Here is an 18379-nt window from a genome sequence, read left to right on the forward strand (position 1 = left end):
GTCTTCCTTGTTGGTTCTGAGATCCTGTGGAAGTCTCAGTATTTGTGAGACACAAGTTCACTGATCCTGCAGTTTTCATCACGCCGTTCAATAAATTATAGAACCTGGGTTCTCAGATTGATATTCTTCTCTTGATTTAGGTCAGGTAAAGGAAAGCTTTACTGATTTTAGAATTTAGACTTTCATAAGTAAGAAAATCTTTCTATATTTAGCCATGGAACCAGGTATAGTAAAAAGAGAAATTCTAAAATCTGTCCTTAGCCTGGCATGGGGATGTGAGACCTGGTCATGGAGTGAAAAAGCCAGAGCCTGGAGGATGAACAGTAGAACTACGAAAGCATAGGGACCAGAGCTTGGCATGAAAGATGGCAGGGGTGAGGTAGGCCCTCCCTGGAAAGGTGAAGTGCTGTTATTCTATTCTTTCACCTGATTTTATCAAAAGAGGTACAGAAGTTCAAATTCTGGAGACTATTGGATTGGAAGAACTATGTGGATCAATTCACCTGCCCATTTCTCTTCCTGCTGTTGTCAGCTGAGTCCAAGCCATCCAAGAATGAATTTGGTATATGTGTCCCTCACCCGTACAGACCCGGGAATTTACTCTTGCTTGAGGGCTGTTGGTAAACCTCGAGTCCAGCCCTTTTTATGATCCATATCTTTGCAGGATGAGTATAAGTGCAACTCTTTCTCAACAAAGCTGTCTTCTGTTTAAGGTGTGGCAAAGCAGATTATCATTAGAGGGAAGGCTATTGAGCGAGAGTTGATTATTTTCAAGAGCAAAGTGAGGGATACACTTAGAGAATAATCAATGCTGTAAGCAAATAGTAAAAATCACGTGGCCAGCATGGATGGAGAAAGGTTTAAAAATGGCTAAAAATCCAGACAGATTATTCTGAAAGTAAAGAAAGAAACAGGGAAGAGATTCTGAGGAGGGAGAAAGCAGAGGGCATGATTGGAGAAATATTCCGGGTGCAGGCTGGGACACCATAAAGAGAAGATGGGACAAGGAAACGCTTGTAAACATAGTGCCTTTGGATCGCTTCCCCTTATGTTAGCTATCAGCATAGCCAAGCAGATTGATGTAAGCAGCTCACGGGAATGAATGCTGCTCAGAATTTATTAGATGGCTACTGATCCTTAAAAAGGGAATAATTCAATTATAAGCGTTTTTCTTATCTTTATTTTCGCCATAGGGCTTTCTCTGCTTTCACTGTTTCCACGTCTCATCCCCACCTCCCCCCACAGTTTCTTATGGCCAGCATGCACTGTTGATAGGTTGGCCAAAGTCAATAGAAGAGTCTGTTTTTGAACCAGAGGTAAGGAAGGCACTGGAAGCCTGATTATTTCCTAAACGGAGCTGGTGTGGTTTGTATGTATTTCGACATCCCAGAATCAACCATGCAAAAGCGTTTCACATCTCATGGTCTAGTGAATCTGTTTGCTTTCCTTGAACTGATCTGATGCCATAAAGGCCAGGATTGGGCGACTCTGATTTTTAAAAGGACAAAGGACTAAGGGATGAACCAGATATTCAGGTAAATGGCTTCAGTGAACCTGGAAATGTTCTATAACATCTGTTCTGCCCCTGCTTCTTACATTTGCTTGTTTTTAAAAGTAATGCCTGCTAATTATTTTTAAAAATAAAAAATTTATAAACAGAAGGGAATAAAATTATACATAGCATGTCATAAATAATATTTGTTAGGATATTTATATATAATATATGTTATATAATATATACTTTATCCCCCGCCCCCCCCCACATATATATACATACATACACAGGGATATAAACATATATGTATGTATGAGGGAAATAGAAGTAAACAAACAGACGACTGCTCAAATGTAATTCCTGTAAAGAGTTTCTTGTGAGGAGGGTGGGAGGTGTGGGGGAAGGTTATTGACACCTGCATCTTTTCTCAATGCCACTGCCCACCCCCTCTCTTCTCTGGCTCTAGCTCTGTTTTTATTTTTATATTCATCTCTATCCTTATTGCTCTCTTTACCTCTATTTTTCACATAAAATATATAATATTTAATACTATAACACTGTTCTGTGCTTTGCTCTTAAAAAAAAGCAACTTGTACATATATTTTACAGATCTTTCCATATTAGCCTACACAGTTCTGATTCACTGTTTTTAAGGGCTGGGTAGTATTCCATTTATGGATACAGTGATTCTTTCTTGTACAAATATCTCGGTCAACTTTCGCAAATATATACGAGAGATAAATTCCTAGTAATGAAATTTCTGCAGGGAAGATCCATGGGCGCTGTGTCCGTTTTACAAAAATTTTCATTCCTGGCACCAGGTATGATACTGCTTACACTTTCCATTCATCAGAAGTTAATTATTTTGTAAACTAGGATGAGGCTACAGCTTCACTTTTTCCAGTTGGCCAGTAGTTATTCCAGCACCGCTTCCTAATTAAACCTTTCTCCTGCTGATAATTCCTTCTTTCTTTCTCTGACTTATAATGTTGCTTTCCTTATAAATACATTCTCATCTTTGTGGCCCTTTTTCCCATCCCCATCCCCAGCACTCATCTACTTCTTTCCTACCAAGCTGTTTTAATTCTCTAACTTCAGAATATATTTGACTACCTAGTCTTCACCCAATGACTCGTCCTTTTCAGTTTTGTTTCATTTTCATATATTTATTTTTTATAAACCTTTAATATCCTCTCCAGTTTCCAAAAAATCCTCCTTAAATTTTTATTTCAGTTGCATTGAGTCTTTGGGTTTATTTAGGAAGGACTGACATTTTTATAATATAAACTATTTTTTTTTCTCCAAGATGGTATATCTTTCCATTTAATTCTATCTTTTGAAATATCTTCTTGTGGCATTTTAATGTGTTCTTCATGTAGGTCCTACACATGTCCTAGGAAATTTATACCTAGATATTTTATCTTTTAGGGACTATGATGCATGGAGCTTCCTTTTAATTTTGGGGCTTAATTGGTTATATCTCTCAAATATGTGGACTTTTCATCTCACTGAATTTGTTTTTTTCAGATTTTTGGCTGATTCTAATCAGATCATAGAAAATAAAGAAGATTTATTTTTGACAAGCTGAGATTTTGGTGTTTGTTTTCGCGTTACTCTAGTTATAGGTGTAGATTTAATGGCTGGAAGAAGTCTTACGATTCTTTTATTTTAATCTGGTATGTTCAGACTGTTCTCAGAACATTTACGCCCCGTTCTCCTTACAAAAAGTTATGGATTTTCAAATAGGACAATGAACTCTTGTTTCTAAGCGTATACCTCGATGTTCTATTCTCTGTTGCCATCATTAGCATCTACAGAGACACTAACTCTCACAGATTTGTAGTAAGAATAACTGTAAACAGTAAAATAAAACCAATAGCCAACATTTGTTGCACTTCCTGTGTCTGATAGCCTGCTAAGTGTTCTGCTTGGACTGTTTCATTTAATTCTCATCATAATCTCAAATTACTTTCGTTAATCCCCCCACTTTACCGATGAGGAAACTAGCACCGGAAGTTTAGCCACCTGCCAAGGGTTCAGAGCTAGCAGGTGATGGCACCAGACTGCTCAGCTAGAGTCTGACTGCATCACCACACCGTACTCCTTCCCAGGGCCACCTCTCCACAGTGACGTGACCCATTTCCCAATCTCGTTGCCTTTGCCTCTTGTATCTTGCAGTGTTATCGGACTCCCCCTGGACCAACACCTCTGGATCTTGTAAGGGCAGATGCTTTGAACTTCAAGAGATTGGACCCCCTGATTGTCGTTGCGATAACCTGTGTAAGAGCTACAGCAGTTGCTGCCATGACTTTGATGAGCTTTGTCTGAAGACAGGTAGGTAACTTTTGAGTCCTCTCAAGACGAGGCCCTCTGCTGTTATCCTCCCTGGCCTTGCCACTCTGCTTTGGCCAAACCAAACTGTGGGGTTTTGCTTCTTGAATGATTTTCGATTGCATTATAAGTATACCCCGTGTGACTGTTGTTTGCATACGAGACCTACCCAAAGGAGGTTTTTTGCAATTGCAGTCATTATCTACTGGTTTCGGAAGTATTTATGGCCAGGCTTTCCCCCCCCCCCCCCCTTCATCTTCATCATTTCTATCTTTTGCTGTCAACTCCCACACTCACTGCTAGGGCACCTGGGCTGAAACTGTGAACATTCTTAAGGGTTGGGTTTTTCTGCTTTAATTTTAATTTTTTATTTTTGCTTGCCTGCCCAGTTTATAGCATTTGTTTTATTTCATCTTACTGTATGGTAACTATTGGTCTACCCTGATGTAATTCCCCATTCTCTGTGCAGGTGGAAAGGTGTTATGGAATTCTAACATGCTCGTGGGGTCACATGCTCAGGGTAGTTTTTAAATATTCCTTTACAGTCTTCCTGACCTTTCGTTCCGTGTCTTCTATACTGGAACCATCAATAGACCATATGAGCTTCTGAATGTGCATGAGTTGAGAAGAAGCACCTTTGTAGACTTTTGCCACTACACCTTCCCTGGTTCCACATCCTGACGCTTTACAGGACTCTGGAGAGACCTGGTAGGCTCTCGGCCATGCCTCTGGGGCAACATCGTATTCAAACTCTCTGAGAAAGATGACCATCAACCCCATTCTTAAGATCACTAGAGGAAGAGATTTAATAGCTTCCTTGACAAGTTGTTACTGGTTTTTGAACTTTTATAGTTTAGATGATTCTTTAAAAAATCTAACTCATATTATCTTTGATATTAGCCTTGTCTTTCTAATAATATCATTAGAAACAGAGACATTATTCTCCTTTACTAAAGAAGTAGCCCTTGATTCATATGAAAACCAGCACCAGCTCCCTTACTGGTTCTGGTTTGTTTGTTTTTCCCCCCAAATAAGGAGAGTTTTATTAGACTGTTTTCTGTATAATACATTTTCCAAACATGTAGCCATTTTTTTTTTCTTGTTACTTTCCTTTGGAATTTCTCCCAGGTTCCTTAGTTGTGGGCCTGCAAACTTAAATGCTGAGAACCTTGTAAACTGAACATATGGATGGAACAGATGTTCTAGTTGAGTTCTTTGGCTCTAAAACATTATTTCAAACCAGCAGCCTGTGATTGCTTGGTGCCGGGAAACTAACTGATGTTGTGTTTCCTCTCTACCATGAGCATCTGGCCTCTGACATGTCATTTCAGATGCCCGGGTTCCTGATCTTGGGGCTCCTTGCAAAGTTTCGTGGATGTCCTCACTCCAGCTTAGCTCTCTTGGAGTGTAGTTCATGCCTCTCTTCCGAGGTTCAATAAATATGGACTTTAATAACATTTTTAAAGTAGTTTATTTTCCTTTGTACCAAGATAACATATGCCAAATGTGGAAGAATCAAATATCAAATAATAACAACAGGTTGAAGGAGAAAACAAAAGTCTCTGAGGTTCTACTCCAAAAGCACAAGCACTCTCTAGAGATAAGCACAATGTTTCAGTGCAGACCCTGACTACTCTGTGTGTATGTGTATTTATATGAGTGTGTGTGTGTGTGTGTGTGTGTGTGTGTTTGTATTATATACACCTGTGCGAGGGTGTGTCTGCCTTTTGCATGCCTACACAGTATTCCATTGAACAGATGCAACCTGCTTCATTGATCATCATTCAGATTTTCCCCAATTGTTGTTATGAACAATGTATTAGTGAATATTTTTCATGCGTATTTGTATTTTTTTTATCTTCTTTAAGATAATTCCCAAGGAGTGGAGTTTGAATCAAAATTTATTTATTTATTTATTTATTTATTTATTTATTTATTTATTTTAAGTTTATTTATTTATTTTGAGAGAGAGAGTGCATGCACGGGGGGGGGGGGGGGTGGTGGAGGGGGAGGGGGAGGGGGAGAGAGAGAGAGGGAGAGAAAGAATCCCAAGCAGGCTCTGCATTGACAGGGGTGCTTTATCCCACGAACCATGAGATCATGACCTGAGCCCAAATGAAGAGTCAGACGCTTAACCAACTGAGCCACCAGGTGCCCCTCAAAGTGCAAATTTTTATGTATATTACAAAATTATACTTCGCAATGTTTCTATTCCTCTCGAAGGCACGAGAGCCTTCCACCACTCCCTTTTCAACATGTTCTCACTTTTAAAATGTATTTTCTCATTTAAAAAAATCTTTTTTATCTTATCTGATAGGTAACACTCTTATTATTCCATAAGATTAGATGTTTTTTCTCTTTATAGCCATGTTTGCTGTGAAAATTATGTAGCTGACTGACTCATACCTTGCTTGTAGTTCACACTGAACCCTAACTTTTTAAAATTCCATTCTTACTCAAAGCCAGTAGTTCCTCAATAAGTTTAGCTTGTTAATAGTGATGTTTTTTGTAAACAAAGGGATTTTCTTATATACCAGGGCAAGAATAAAAGCATATTGATTAAGAGTTATTCTTGAATTGGGAAAAATCAGTCAAAGTAACCTTGGAAAATTGCTAACCATTGGGAATAGCAGTTCCTGGATAAAGGAATTCCAAGCATTTAATCTGTTTGGGAATAGAAGGCAGAGGAAGTAGGGATATCAAAAAACAGAGAATGGAATTTGGATACAAAGGTAATTCTAAAAGAGTGGAAAGTCAACAGTAGTTGCATGGTTTTCTAGCGTGGCAACGAATACCTCCGTATCCATTTATTCACTTAGCAGAGTGTCTGTTGGTTGGTAGAATATTGTTTTAAAATTTTTTAAATGTTTATTTACTTTTGAGGGACAGAGAGACAGAACATGAGCAGGGGAAGAGCAGAGAGAGAGAGAGAGAGAGAGAGGGAGACACAGCATCCGAAGCAGGCTCCCTGCTCTGAGCTGTCAGCACAGAGCCTGACGTGGGGCTTGAACTCACCAACTGTGAGTTGCTTCCTAAAATCATTGCCTTCTACTTATGACAAGTTTTAAGAGATGAAGACCTCAAGCATCCTTAGCTCAAGAGGGCTTTCTTGACCATTCCATGTCAAGTAGCATCCCCTTTCCACCCTATCACTATCAATACCATCCGGTTATTTCCTTCATAGCACTTAGCACAGGCTGAATTTATCTCGTTTTTGCTTATGGTCTGTCTTTCCCAGTTGGAAAGTAAGCTTCATGAAGATATTGTGTCTTGTCTTTCTGTTCTTCACAACCTCCCCAGCACCTAGAACGTGGAGAACATAATAGAAATATTTCTTGAATAAATGAATTAATTATAAAGTTTCTCAATACATCAATCCTGAATTTAAAGAGTCATATTTTATTTTCATGGTAATTTGCAATGAGATTTAATGAATGTTCATGGAACACCTAGCATGGGCCAGGCACAGTCTCAGGCATCGGAGAATCAGTGGTGAAAAGAGAGATGTGATTTTTTTCTTTTCTGCTTTGGAGGTTCCAGTCTAGTGGATGAAAAGTCAAACCAAAAAGTACAACACTCTCTTTAAGATGAAAACAATTTTCTAAATATTTTCTCTTGATAGAGTTAAGCCATGATGTTCAGACAGAAATCTGTAACTCACCTACTGGTCTCCTTGAGAGTAGGGCCTGTGATCTCTCACTGTATAGGCAGGGACCACATTTTGGTCAATGGTTGGAACTGTGAGTGTTGTTATATCCCTTTATACTCCACATGCCTGTTTCAGACTTTAACCTTGGGTTGCAACTTAAGTCAAGTAGAGGCCATTTGGTTACATTATCATTTGTATTTAAATCCAGCTCATTAAAGTCAAGTAAAGCTACTTTGGGAAATAAAAGAGCCCAGCCAGCTATGTCGTGACTATGCCTGTAAGGATAGAAACTCCTGTCACAAACCTTACATACCATGCATTTTGCTGGGGTTTTCAGTACAGTTCATAAATGGTAAGGGTTCCATTGTGCCAAAGGAGCCCAATTATGTTTGGCTTTGTACTCTGATTTGAAAAATTAGGAATTCAACCTATTTGTAAATCCTCCAAATATCATCTAGGCTTTAGGCCAACTCTAATTTCACAAGCAGATTAAATGACGTGGGATTTTAGCTCTTTTTGTTGGCAATGCCTGTAAGCAACCGAGGCCTCTTTCTTTGGTTTGTGTGAAGGAGTGAAAGTGTTTTATTGTGCCGATTTCAGCCGGCGGCTGGGAGTGTACGAAGGACAGATGCGGAGAAGTCAGGAACGAAGACAATGCTTGTCACTGCTCGGAAGACTGCTTGGCCAGGGGAGACTGCTGTACTAATTACCAAGTGGTTTGCAAAGGTACATGTTTCCGTGGGTTGGCTGGAGCTTTGAACTAGTAAAAACTGGAGATGCTCCAAGGAATCTTGGATGTTGTGGATATAACACCTTGGATATGGGTTTGGGAGGAAGGAATGAGTTGTGTTTTTTAATTTCTCATGTTTCTTTCTTAGTTTTGCTTCCCTGCGTTTCACTGATCCGACATAATCAGGAAATACCCCCACATTCCATAATTTGGTGGAATCATAATAATGAAGAGATTTCTTTTTTTTTCAATATATGAAATTTATTGTCAACTTGGTTTCCATACAACACCCAGTGCTCATCCCAAAAGGTGCCCTCCTCAATACCCATCACCCACCCTCCCCTCCCTCCCACCCCCCATCAACCCTCAGTTTGTTCTCAGTTTTTAAGAGTCTCTTATGCTTTGGCTCTCTCCCACTAAAGTTGCTGTGTTGGTCTTCCATCAGGTTTTCTAAAAGCGGTGCCTGAGGCAGGACTCCATATTTGGAGTTTATTGAGGGAATGCTCTCTGCAGCAAAACCTTGTGAGGGAACAAGGGGGGCGGGGCAGGGGGGGAGCCAAGCAAGGACTTGGTTTTAGGTGGAGTCTCACCTTGGCCCGTGTTCCTGCAGGCTCTGGAAATTAAATTGCAGAGTCCTTACCCTTGAGGCAAGGGGGCATGGCTTTTGTACCCATTGCACGTGAGCTGTAAACCGAGGCACGAGCAGCAGCCTGAAGGTGGCCGTACTAGCTGGTAAAGAGGATCAGGGTACCGGCAGCTCCTGTTATATCCCAAAGCTATGTATACATATCTGCTGACTTTGTATGGTTGATTGCAGAATGTGATGGTTTTATTCCAGTAATAAATACTAGTCACTGGACTAAAGAAACTATGAAGGATGCAGTTTCTGTCTTTAAGGAGTTTAAGTCGCCCTAGCGTTCACTTAACAGCAATGAATGGCAAGATCCAAGAATCTTTATGTGAGCTTTGTGAGTCCCTTTTTCTTGTGTCCTTCCTCCTAAATGTGACACGGAACATTTAAGAAGAATTTCTGTTAAGAGATTTCAGAGAGAAAGCAAATCTGTTCTGAAATGTGTTTAGTGTTCAGTTTGTGGCAAGAAGGTATTGCATTAATCCTGAGTTTGGAAAATTTCCCCTACCCAAACAATTATCGTAATTTTGGATAAAGCATAAAATTGATCGGGAATTTTATCCCTTTTTTATTTCCCTATGTAATAAATGAAACAATAAACCACAAAGGCTGTTAAAAGACAGAATAGAGAAAGAGTCCTAAGTGTCACCAGTCATTGAATCATTAAACATCGGCTTTTGCTGGTGTAAAATTCTAGTTGCGGTACTTTTGCGAAGCCCAGTGTGAGCCCTGGGTTGCTTCGTATGTGGTAAAGCTCCCCCTGTTTTAAGGAGCCTGTTACTAACTTACCCAGTTGTCAGGAGTCAGAGACTCGATGACCAGGGACATTTCCAGTGCTCTTTACATGGGACCCATTTCTCCAAAGTCTTGATCACAAATGTTTCTTATAGTCAAAACACATGATTTTTATTTGTCTTAGGACAATTTGGAGCAAATGCTTTGTGATAATTTTCCTTTTCTCCTAAGGAAGCCCCGTTTGTGTGTGTGTTTGATTTTAAACCTGAGCTCTTTTGTGTTCTCCATTCTTGATGGGTTAACTCAGGAAAGCTCTCAGACCTTGGTGGAAGATAAAAGTGAAAGATGGCATTGATTTTTATTCCTAAATTCATGGGCTGTACACAGATTCACTGGCAAGCAATCTCTTTCGTGCAGTTTTCCATCTATCATCCCTGAGTAGTCTAAGCCTTTTCCCGCAGCTAAAGGGAAGTTGTGCCATCCTTTCTATGGCTTTGAGATGTCCGGTGGTGGAGAAAAGAATGTTCCATCTAATGACCAAACAGTTTATTTCTGGAGGGAAACAAACATGGAATTTTGTTCGCTGACGCCACTGGTGTTTTTATCTACAAACCATTTAGACTCAGAAGGCTCTTGTAAACACCACTTGGGGCTATTAAATATTAGCTTTCCCATTATGTATGGGTGTCCTTCAGTGAGCCAAACCAACATTGGACTTCATTTGAGTGTTTCTGTTTCGATGGTATCCCATAAGCAACAAGTATCAAACAGGACACAGGTCCTGCAATTGCAGCCTTTAAGGCTCTGGCTGGCATTTACAATTAGATTCACAAGTGAATTTACCCACTTTTTCTTCTAGGAGAGACACATTGGGTCGATGATGACTGTGAGGAAATAAAGGCCCCGGAATGCCCCGCAGGGTAAGTGCATTTTATAAAGATTATGAAGTTTTATATATTAGTGGACAACCTGTCACAGGTTTGCCAGGGTAAACGGTTACAAGAAATGTAAAGCTGAAATCCTCTTATACAGGCGAACTTATACTCGAGGACCTATAAGTGATTAATCAATCAAAAGCTAAAGTGCACCTCTTTCTCTTATTGCCTCTGCCTGTACTGGAGACTGAGTATCCTCTGTGTTTCACTATAGTTGAAGATTTTACAAAGCGTGTCCAAATATCGCTGAAGATGGAAAGAAACATTTCTGGCATTGATTTGGGTTTTTTGGGGTTTTTTTTTGTTTTTCTTTTTGTTTTCCAGTGTGTTTTCCTGAAGTGCTGCTTTTGCCTTGTAGGGGGCGGGGGCGGGGGGAGGAGAGGAGGACCATAGAGCTTCTCAGAAATATCCAAGATGGTAACTCCTACCAGATGCTGCAGAAACTTCACAAACTACGGAAGCAGGGTTTTGCTGGGGTGCGGCCAAGCTGGAGTGACACCCCACAGCTCAAGTGCGACCAGCATAAGGCACTTATTACGCCTTCCAGGAAACTGTTGAAAATTCATGGACCCTTAAAATGCCTGGCAGAAAATACATTTTCAACAAGTGTGTTTTCATGAATGTATTTGCTCAAGTGTATTTTTGTCTTAGGCGGCACGGCCTGTGTCACAAAATCCAAGCATTGTCATACTGTCTTTATTTTCGTTTCCTTTTTAGTTTTAATGAGCCACTTGAACTTCTTTGGACTTTTAGAATGGAATGGCGATGGTTTCTGACTGCTTAAAATATGTTCAGTTATTTTTGAGACAAAAGCAGTCTAGTGGTAGAATGAAACGATAATAGTAAGGATTAGAATGAACTCTTTTATAGTATTCTTCTAAGTGCTTTATACGTGACCCATGTGAAATACACCTCATTTATCATGTGGCTTCCAATAAACTCAAGCCGGTGCTTGCTGAGTTATCTTCAAGCTATCAGAAAAAGTTTTGCACCTAGTTTAGTATTCTTAGGTCTGACTCAACAATTACATCCTCAGAATATAACAAAGGACAAAAGAATGTAACGAATGTGAATCTCACATTTCATCAGATTCTGCCCTAGATGGGTATGGATAGTCAGGTCCTTTACTGATGAACTTTTTAAAGATCTTCGACAATTTTAATTATTTTTAAAGTTATTTTAGGATTAAATCTAAAAGAATTCTAAGTTTTAGTTCCAGTGACAGGAGTGCTGTGGCTATTAATTTCATATTCATTTACTTCAGTCATCCATTCATTTATGTGTCTGATAAATATATTTATTGAAGCCCTACTATAGGTCCACAAAATGGAAAGATAAATAAGATACAAAGAATGGCAAAAGAGGTATGAATTAATATTTTAAAGGAATTGAAACATGTGAACAACTAACATTATAGAAGAGGAAGCCTTCAGCTGGATTTCAAGGAATGCATAAGAGTTTTCCAGGCAGCAGATGGGAGAATACATATTCCAGGCAAATATAGCAACTTTATACCCTGTGAACAACCTTGTTCGCAATGCGAGAGGCAACAGAGGAGAAAGTCTATTAGGGGAAATCTGGAGTCCGGTCCCTTGCCTGGCCCTTTTATGATCTTGGTCATTTAACTCTGGACTTTGGTCATCACAAATGTGACGTGGCCAGAAGCCCAGGCTTGTATGGGTATCCTCATTTGAAGTTTCATCTTGGAAATTTCCTGGTCCCAATTGTTGAGAATGACTAGGTGTAATGGACACTTTATAGCAGCAAGTTTTCTAAAGTGGAATATGTTACTGTTTAAGGTTTGTTCGCCCTCCATTAATCATCTTTTCTGTGGATGGTTTCCGAGCATCCTACATGAAGAAAGGCAGCAAGGTCATGCCTAACATTGAAAAGCTAAGTAAGTCATTTTCATGCTGTATTCTCGTCAGTTTTCATGGTCTGCACAGTAAATGCTTAGCTGTGGGCTTTGAGAGCTACGGACACGCGGCTTTAGATGTGTTTTATCATACGAGAGTGAAGGTAACACAAGTCTTTGATAGTTTATGAAGCGGATTCCCACACGTGAGGTAGCTCCTGCTGGTCCTCTTGTCCTAACATCTGAAATTCTGTTCCTAGGGTCCTGCGGCACACACTCTCCCTACATGAGGCCCGTGTACCCAACAAAAACTTTCCCTAACTTATACACTTTGGCCACTGTAAGTATTTTTTCAAATAATATAGATTCCGAGGGTGTGGATGTAGACCTCATCCTGAAGTGACTTAAAGGGAGATTCCCAAAAACATGTTTCTTAATGTTTAAAGACAATCTTTTCGTTTTCTATCTTGTCTGCGTGAGTCGTTCCCAGTAAATGTCTTTTACAGTTGTGTGGACGACTGAACTTCACTGCAGGTTCAAAACTGAACACTTTTTTCCAGGCACAGTTCTGTTGGAGCACGTACATTAAACCTCTCTCAAATACCACAAGATCTATTGTGTATTTTCGGAATTTTTAAATAACAGTGTTGACTTCAAGGCCATTCTGTTTTCGTTTGTAGATACTCCCAATCCTATCTTGCTTTCTTCTTTAAAAACGTAATTTTGTTTATTTTATTATTATGATGATCATTATATTTTGAGAGAGAGGGCACAAGTGAGCAAGGGGAGAGAAAGAGAAGGAGAGAGAGAGAGAAAGAGAGAGAGAAGTGGGGCTCACCCCATGAGGGGCTTGAGCTTGCCCGAAGCGGGACTCGAACTCACACACTGTGAGATCATGACCTGAGCTGAAGTCAGATGCTTAACCGACTGAGCCACCCAGGCAGCTCTATTTATTTTACTATTATGATTGATTTGAGGGGTTCTGGGATAGAAATAGAACTTAAGGAAAAGGAAGAGTGTATTTTTTTTTTTAATTTTTTTTTTCAACGTTTATTTATTTTTGGGACAGAGAGAGACAGAGCATGAACGGGGGAGGGACAGAGAGAGAGGGAGACACAGAATCGGAAACAGGCTCCAGGCTCTGAGCCATCAGCCCAGAGCCTGACGCGGGGCTCGAACTCACGGACCGTGAGATCGTGACCTGGCTGAAGTCGGACGCTTAACCGACTGCGCCACCCAGGCGCCCCGGGAAGAGTGTATTTTAAGTAGAAGCTTCTTTGGAGGCAATAAGTAAATTTCCATCTCAAAGTTAATTTACTGTAATGAAAATTATTGTCATCTTATTAAATTGCAACAGTTAAAAAAACCCAAATATTAAATTTCTTACAATCATGTTAAGTCTCTCAGATAGCTTATAATTAGTCCATAGATAATACTCATGTTTGCTCAGACATATATAAAGTCTCTATATATCTTATATAAATTTGGAAATTAAATATTGTTATAAAGCCTCCTATGACAAAAAAATTTATGATAGATCAAACAGGTACAGACTATGACATTGTTATTTTAACAATAAATTTGCTTTTACACAAAGGGACTGTATCCGGAATCACATGGAATTGTTGGCAATTCAATGTATGATCCTGTATTTGATGCCACTTTCCATCTGCGAGGGCGAGAGAAATTTAATCATAGATGGTGGGGAGGTCAACCGGTAAGTTTTGCATTTTTTATGTGTGTATTTGTGTGCTGAAACATTTCATCCCCAAATTTGTTACCTGTAAAAAAGATGCCTAAAATTTCCTCATACTTGGCAATGTTTCTGTCTTTTGGTATTTTATATATATGTGTACACATAATATTTATGTGTATATGTGTGTACACAATATGTATATATATCCATATATGTATATACAGTATTTATGTATGTGTGTATACCTATTACACACATGCATAAATAATGTGTGTACATATATATGTTCATATGTCTACGTGTGTGTGTGTGTGTGTGTGTGTGTGTAGGTGAGGTTATGATTATAAAAGTGTGAGGTGATAAGTGTCTTCATTAGGCAGGTGGTGATGGAAATGGTGACGGGGGCTGAATTTCAGAAACATTTTGAGGAAGGAATATATAGTCATATCTTACTGATTTACCAGATTTATGGGTACAATGAAAAAGAGTAGTGAATGACTATGACTACCCCAAAATTTTAGCTCAGGTGCCATATGAATAGAAACAGGGAAGCTTGCTGAAAAGGAAAAAAAAAAAAAAAAGAACTCAACAATGAAACCCACAGTAAGTTCATAAATTCTTTTGTTTAATCCGTTTTTTGAAATTCTTGGAAGTTACATGTAAGTGGAATTATACCTTAATTTTGGACCAGCAAATTAATACTTTGAAAGAACTCATCCTGTTTACTTCAGCTCCGATGGGTTGGCAGAAAGTAAAAAGGGATGTAGATGGCTTTCTACATAGTATTTTTCCTATGACTGTTTGTATGGTTGGGCAACTTGCTTTGGTCAGACATGAGCAAAATAGCAACATGAGGCCATAGTTGTTGAATGTGCAGAATTGAACCGAGTGCGCACGACCCTGGGTAGAAGGGTCAGAATCTCCACAGGAGCACAGCCCCGTACACGCAGTCATTGAAACGCATGTAGGAGAAAGATGGCAAATGGTTCCACCTCGTGTCGACTCTGATTGGAGGCTCCCGCCTTTGTGCAATCTGCTATGGCAAAGAGAGTGACCAGTGTCTGCATATACCCATGAATCTACTATCCCTAAATGGTCCCACAGCTGGAAATGTTTGCTGCAATCTATGGGCAAAATGGAGAATATAAAGTAAGAGAAAAATGGTAATGCTCTTTGATAAAAGGTCATTTGTGATAAAAAAAGATTCATAACCAAGAAGTATACAAGGTTAAATATGGGCTTTTCATAAACAAACAAACACTGGAGTACTTCTTGTATGTCTGCAGAAGTATTTCTTTATAGTAGAGGTTTTGATTCTGCTGTCTTCATTCAGGCTGGACTCCCCGAAGTCTGTGATGACCTAAGTTGTGAGCATAGTAAAATTTGTTTACAAGGTGGATTTCATAAAGTTTATGATAGAGGAACATTTTACATGTAAATGCAATGATTGAAATTAGAGTTCTCTCAAGCTATTATTATTAGTTGGTTTTTTATATTAATTTTGTCGTGGAAGCAAACTTGCCTGAAGAACCACAAAGGATATAGAGACAAATAGTAATTTTATCAAAGTGGATCACCTTACACCAAGTGTTGACCTTAGTTTCCCTCTAGGTTGGCAGGACTCAGAAGATGAGTCCACATCTTCATTAATTTCTGCAGAAGCAGAGCAGAGGCAATGCCGTTAACTTGCCCAATGGAGTGAAGTCTCTGTTTCAATCCTGTTTGCCTGTTTCCCAACTAACTCTCAAAGTTGATAGATTTGACCAAGTTCAGTATTTTCCTAGTGTTGACAGAGATTTAGAGAGAAACTGATTTGTGTTTCTATCTTCTTGAACAAGAGGACACCATAAGAATTTCAAGGAACATAGTAGCTATCATTTAAAAACATCTTACTGAAATTTGGCATAGAAGAAGAACATATGGATGGAAACTCTAGGAACTACAGAATAAGAGTATAAGAAACTATAAATATTATAAGAAAAGATGAGCCTTAATAAATATTTCTCAAGCATTTATCTCATCCTCTCAGAGGTTTATACATTTCACAAAATCACCAGTGAAAAAAATAATTGAGGTAGAGAAAATATTTATAAAAACCTTAGGTATTTACATTAAACTTAACTTATTTTTACTGAATGATTAAAGCATGAAAGACATTTGGCTAAATAATAAAGGAGCCAGATTAAAAGGTAAACAAGAACCACTCTTATCCTAGTTTGAAATTTAATAGATGGGGTGAGGCACTTGTATAGTGTCCCATCTGACAATTTGAATCTCACCATTAGGCTTCCAAAAAAAATTTCTATAATTTAATTTCACCTTATTTTTAAAGTTTATTTATTTAATTTGAGAGAGAGAGAGAGAGAGAGAGAGAGAGAGAGAGAATGCATGAGTGCAGTGGTGGGGCAGAGAGAGAGGGAGAGACACAATCCCAGGCAGGCTCCACGCTTACCGTAGAGTGCTATGTGAGGCGTGATCTCACAACTATGAGATCATGACCTGAGCTGAACTAAAGAGTTAGATGCTTAACTGATTGGGCCACACAGGCACCCCTCACATTTTTTTTTTAACACTGATATAGCCATTTTAGCAAACTCAAGTCTGCTTTTAATTTGTTAATCTTCAGAATGTGCTATTAAAAGTTGTTATTCACTTTATGATGCCACATTTCTCATACATATTTTTATGGGATTCCTCTCATTGTTGTTGCTTTACAGTTGTAGTTACTTTTTTCCAATTACAAAATTATGTTCTGTACTCTTCCTGGAGTTCCTGAAGTGTGTTTGTTTCTTTGAAAAATCTCTCTGCTCTAATCGTGCAATTTCTGATAGTAAGGTATCTCAGTGGGAAATTCCCCGTTCAGTTTCAATCTGGACCCAGCAAAGTGGAGAATGAATGAGACTCCAAGGGGTGCACGAAACATGGAGATTTGAGAAAAAAAAGTCCAACACCCCACCATCATGCAAGTTCTCTAAAGCCACAGTTTCCAGAGCAGGGCATTTCTAAGAGAAACGGAGGCATTCTTATCATTCCTTAAGCTGCTTAGCCTACAGTTGTTTCTGCCAGTGTTGGTGATGCAATGAGTTGGTCCTGAGACCATCCTCATGAATTACAGTAGTGTGAAAATACAAGAACAATGGCATGTTGGAGAAAGAGACGGCAAAGAGAAGAATGACATTAGAACAGAAGTGAATTTCCAGGTCAAAGGGATGCCTTGATGCAAAGCGCAAGTGGTTGCCTCCCCCTCTTCCTGTCTATTTTATTAACCTGCTAGTGGGTGGTTTTGCTTTCTTTTAAGGAAAGTTGTACCCTTTATTCTTTTACCCTTTGTTTCTTTTCCCTAGATTGCTATAAATCTGGTTTTGTTCTTTTTTTTACTGTATTAATGTATTTAAGATGGACTCTGCTCTGTATTTAGAGTGCTGTAAATGCTCACGTGGCCACTTTGCTACTGGACTCATAATTATTTATAAGCCTTTCAAATGTCAGTTGAAGTCTCTGTCCCTAGGTAGTCACTAAATTCCCCCAGCCCTGGCTAAGCTCAGAGACCCTCCTTTGGGTTTTCATATTATTTCTGTCATAAATTCGACCATATATTTTTGAAATTATTCACGTATCTGCTTTAGTCTGTGGGTCCCCTGGGGGTAGAATCTCTTTTTTCTCAGTCCCTAACCCACAGCCTGACACAGTTAGGTGTCCCACTACTGTGTCTTGAATTGCACTGCACCCTCTCTGACACCTGGTTTTTATCCTGTACTGTATCACTCACCTTCTTCTGGCCCTAACCGCCTGCGAAGAGCCACCCACGCCCACAGTCTGTCCTGCTGCAAACCCACTCCTGAATCTCAGTGAATGATTTATTCCAGCATCTGCTATGGCCCCATCCACCCCTCTGGCTTCCCAGAATTCTATGTATCCTGGCTCCATGCTTTTGAATGCAAAGGAATAATTTCCCTGCAAAGAACTGCTAGAAAAACTACGGTTGTAGTTCATGTTTTTGAAAAATGTTTTTTGCTTGTTTTCTACTTCTCCCCCTCCTCCCACAGCAGCATACTTTCATTTCAGAAAGTATTGGATTTCACAGTTAAATCCTTCTGATTCCAGTGAGACAGCTTTTATAAAAAAAAAAATCCCTGATAACATATCAAGTAGGTATAATGATGTACCCACTTGTCCCCTCTTCAAAATACAGCATGTAAGACACGAATATTGAAAACTGCCTCTAGATAAAGCAGAGCAATGGAGAAACGTTGGCATTAAAGGTGGGAAATCCAAACCCAGGGTCTTGTCAGGTTATTTTAGTTGTGCTGTTTTACCAGTCT

General features: G+C 39.3%; 1 protein-coding gene across 7 annotated transcripts in view; it reads left to right on the plus strand.

Moving 5' to 3' along the window:
- The window catches only part of ENPP2 (ectonucleotide pyrophosphatase/phosphodiesterase 2), a 111306-nt gene that overhangs the window by 37993 nt on the left and 54934 nt on the right, over nt 1–18379 (plus strand). For all 7 annotated transcript variants that reach the window (XM_049632963.1, XM_049632962.1, XM_049632965.1 and 4 more), the window contains exons 3-8: nt 3674–3829; nt 8076–8201; nt 10431–10491; nt 12306–12403; nt 12622–12701; nt 13959–14078. In XM_049632963.1, coding sequence (XP_049488920.1) covers nt 3674–3829; nt 8076–8201; nt 10431–10491; nt 12306–12403; nt 12622–12701; nt 13959–14078 — 641 coding nt within the window. The remainder of the gene's footprint in view (nt 1–3673; nt 3830–8075; nt 8202–10430; nt 10492–12305; nt 12404–12621; nt 12702–13958; nt 14079–18379) is intronic.

This window comes from Panthera uncia, chromosome F2 (assembly GCF_023721935.1).
Source record: "Panthera uncia isolate 11264 chromosome F2, Puncia_PCG_1.0, whole genome shotgun sequence".
In the NCBI taxonomy this organism is placed as follows: domain Eukaryota; kingdom Metazoa; phylum Chordata; class Mammalia; order Carnivora; family Felidae; genus Panthera; species Panthera uncia.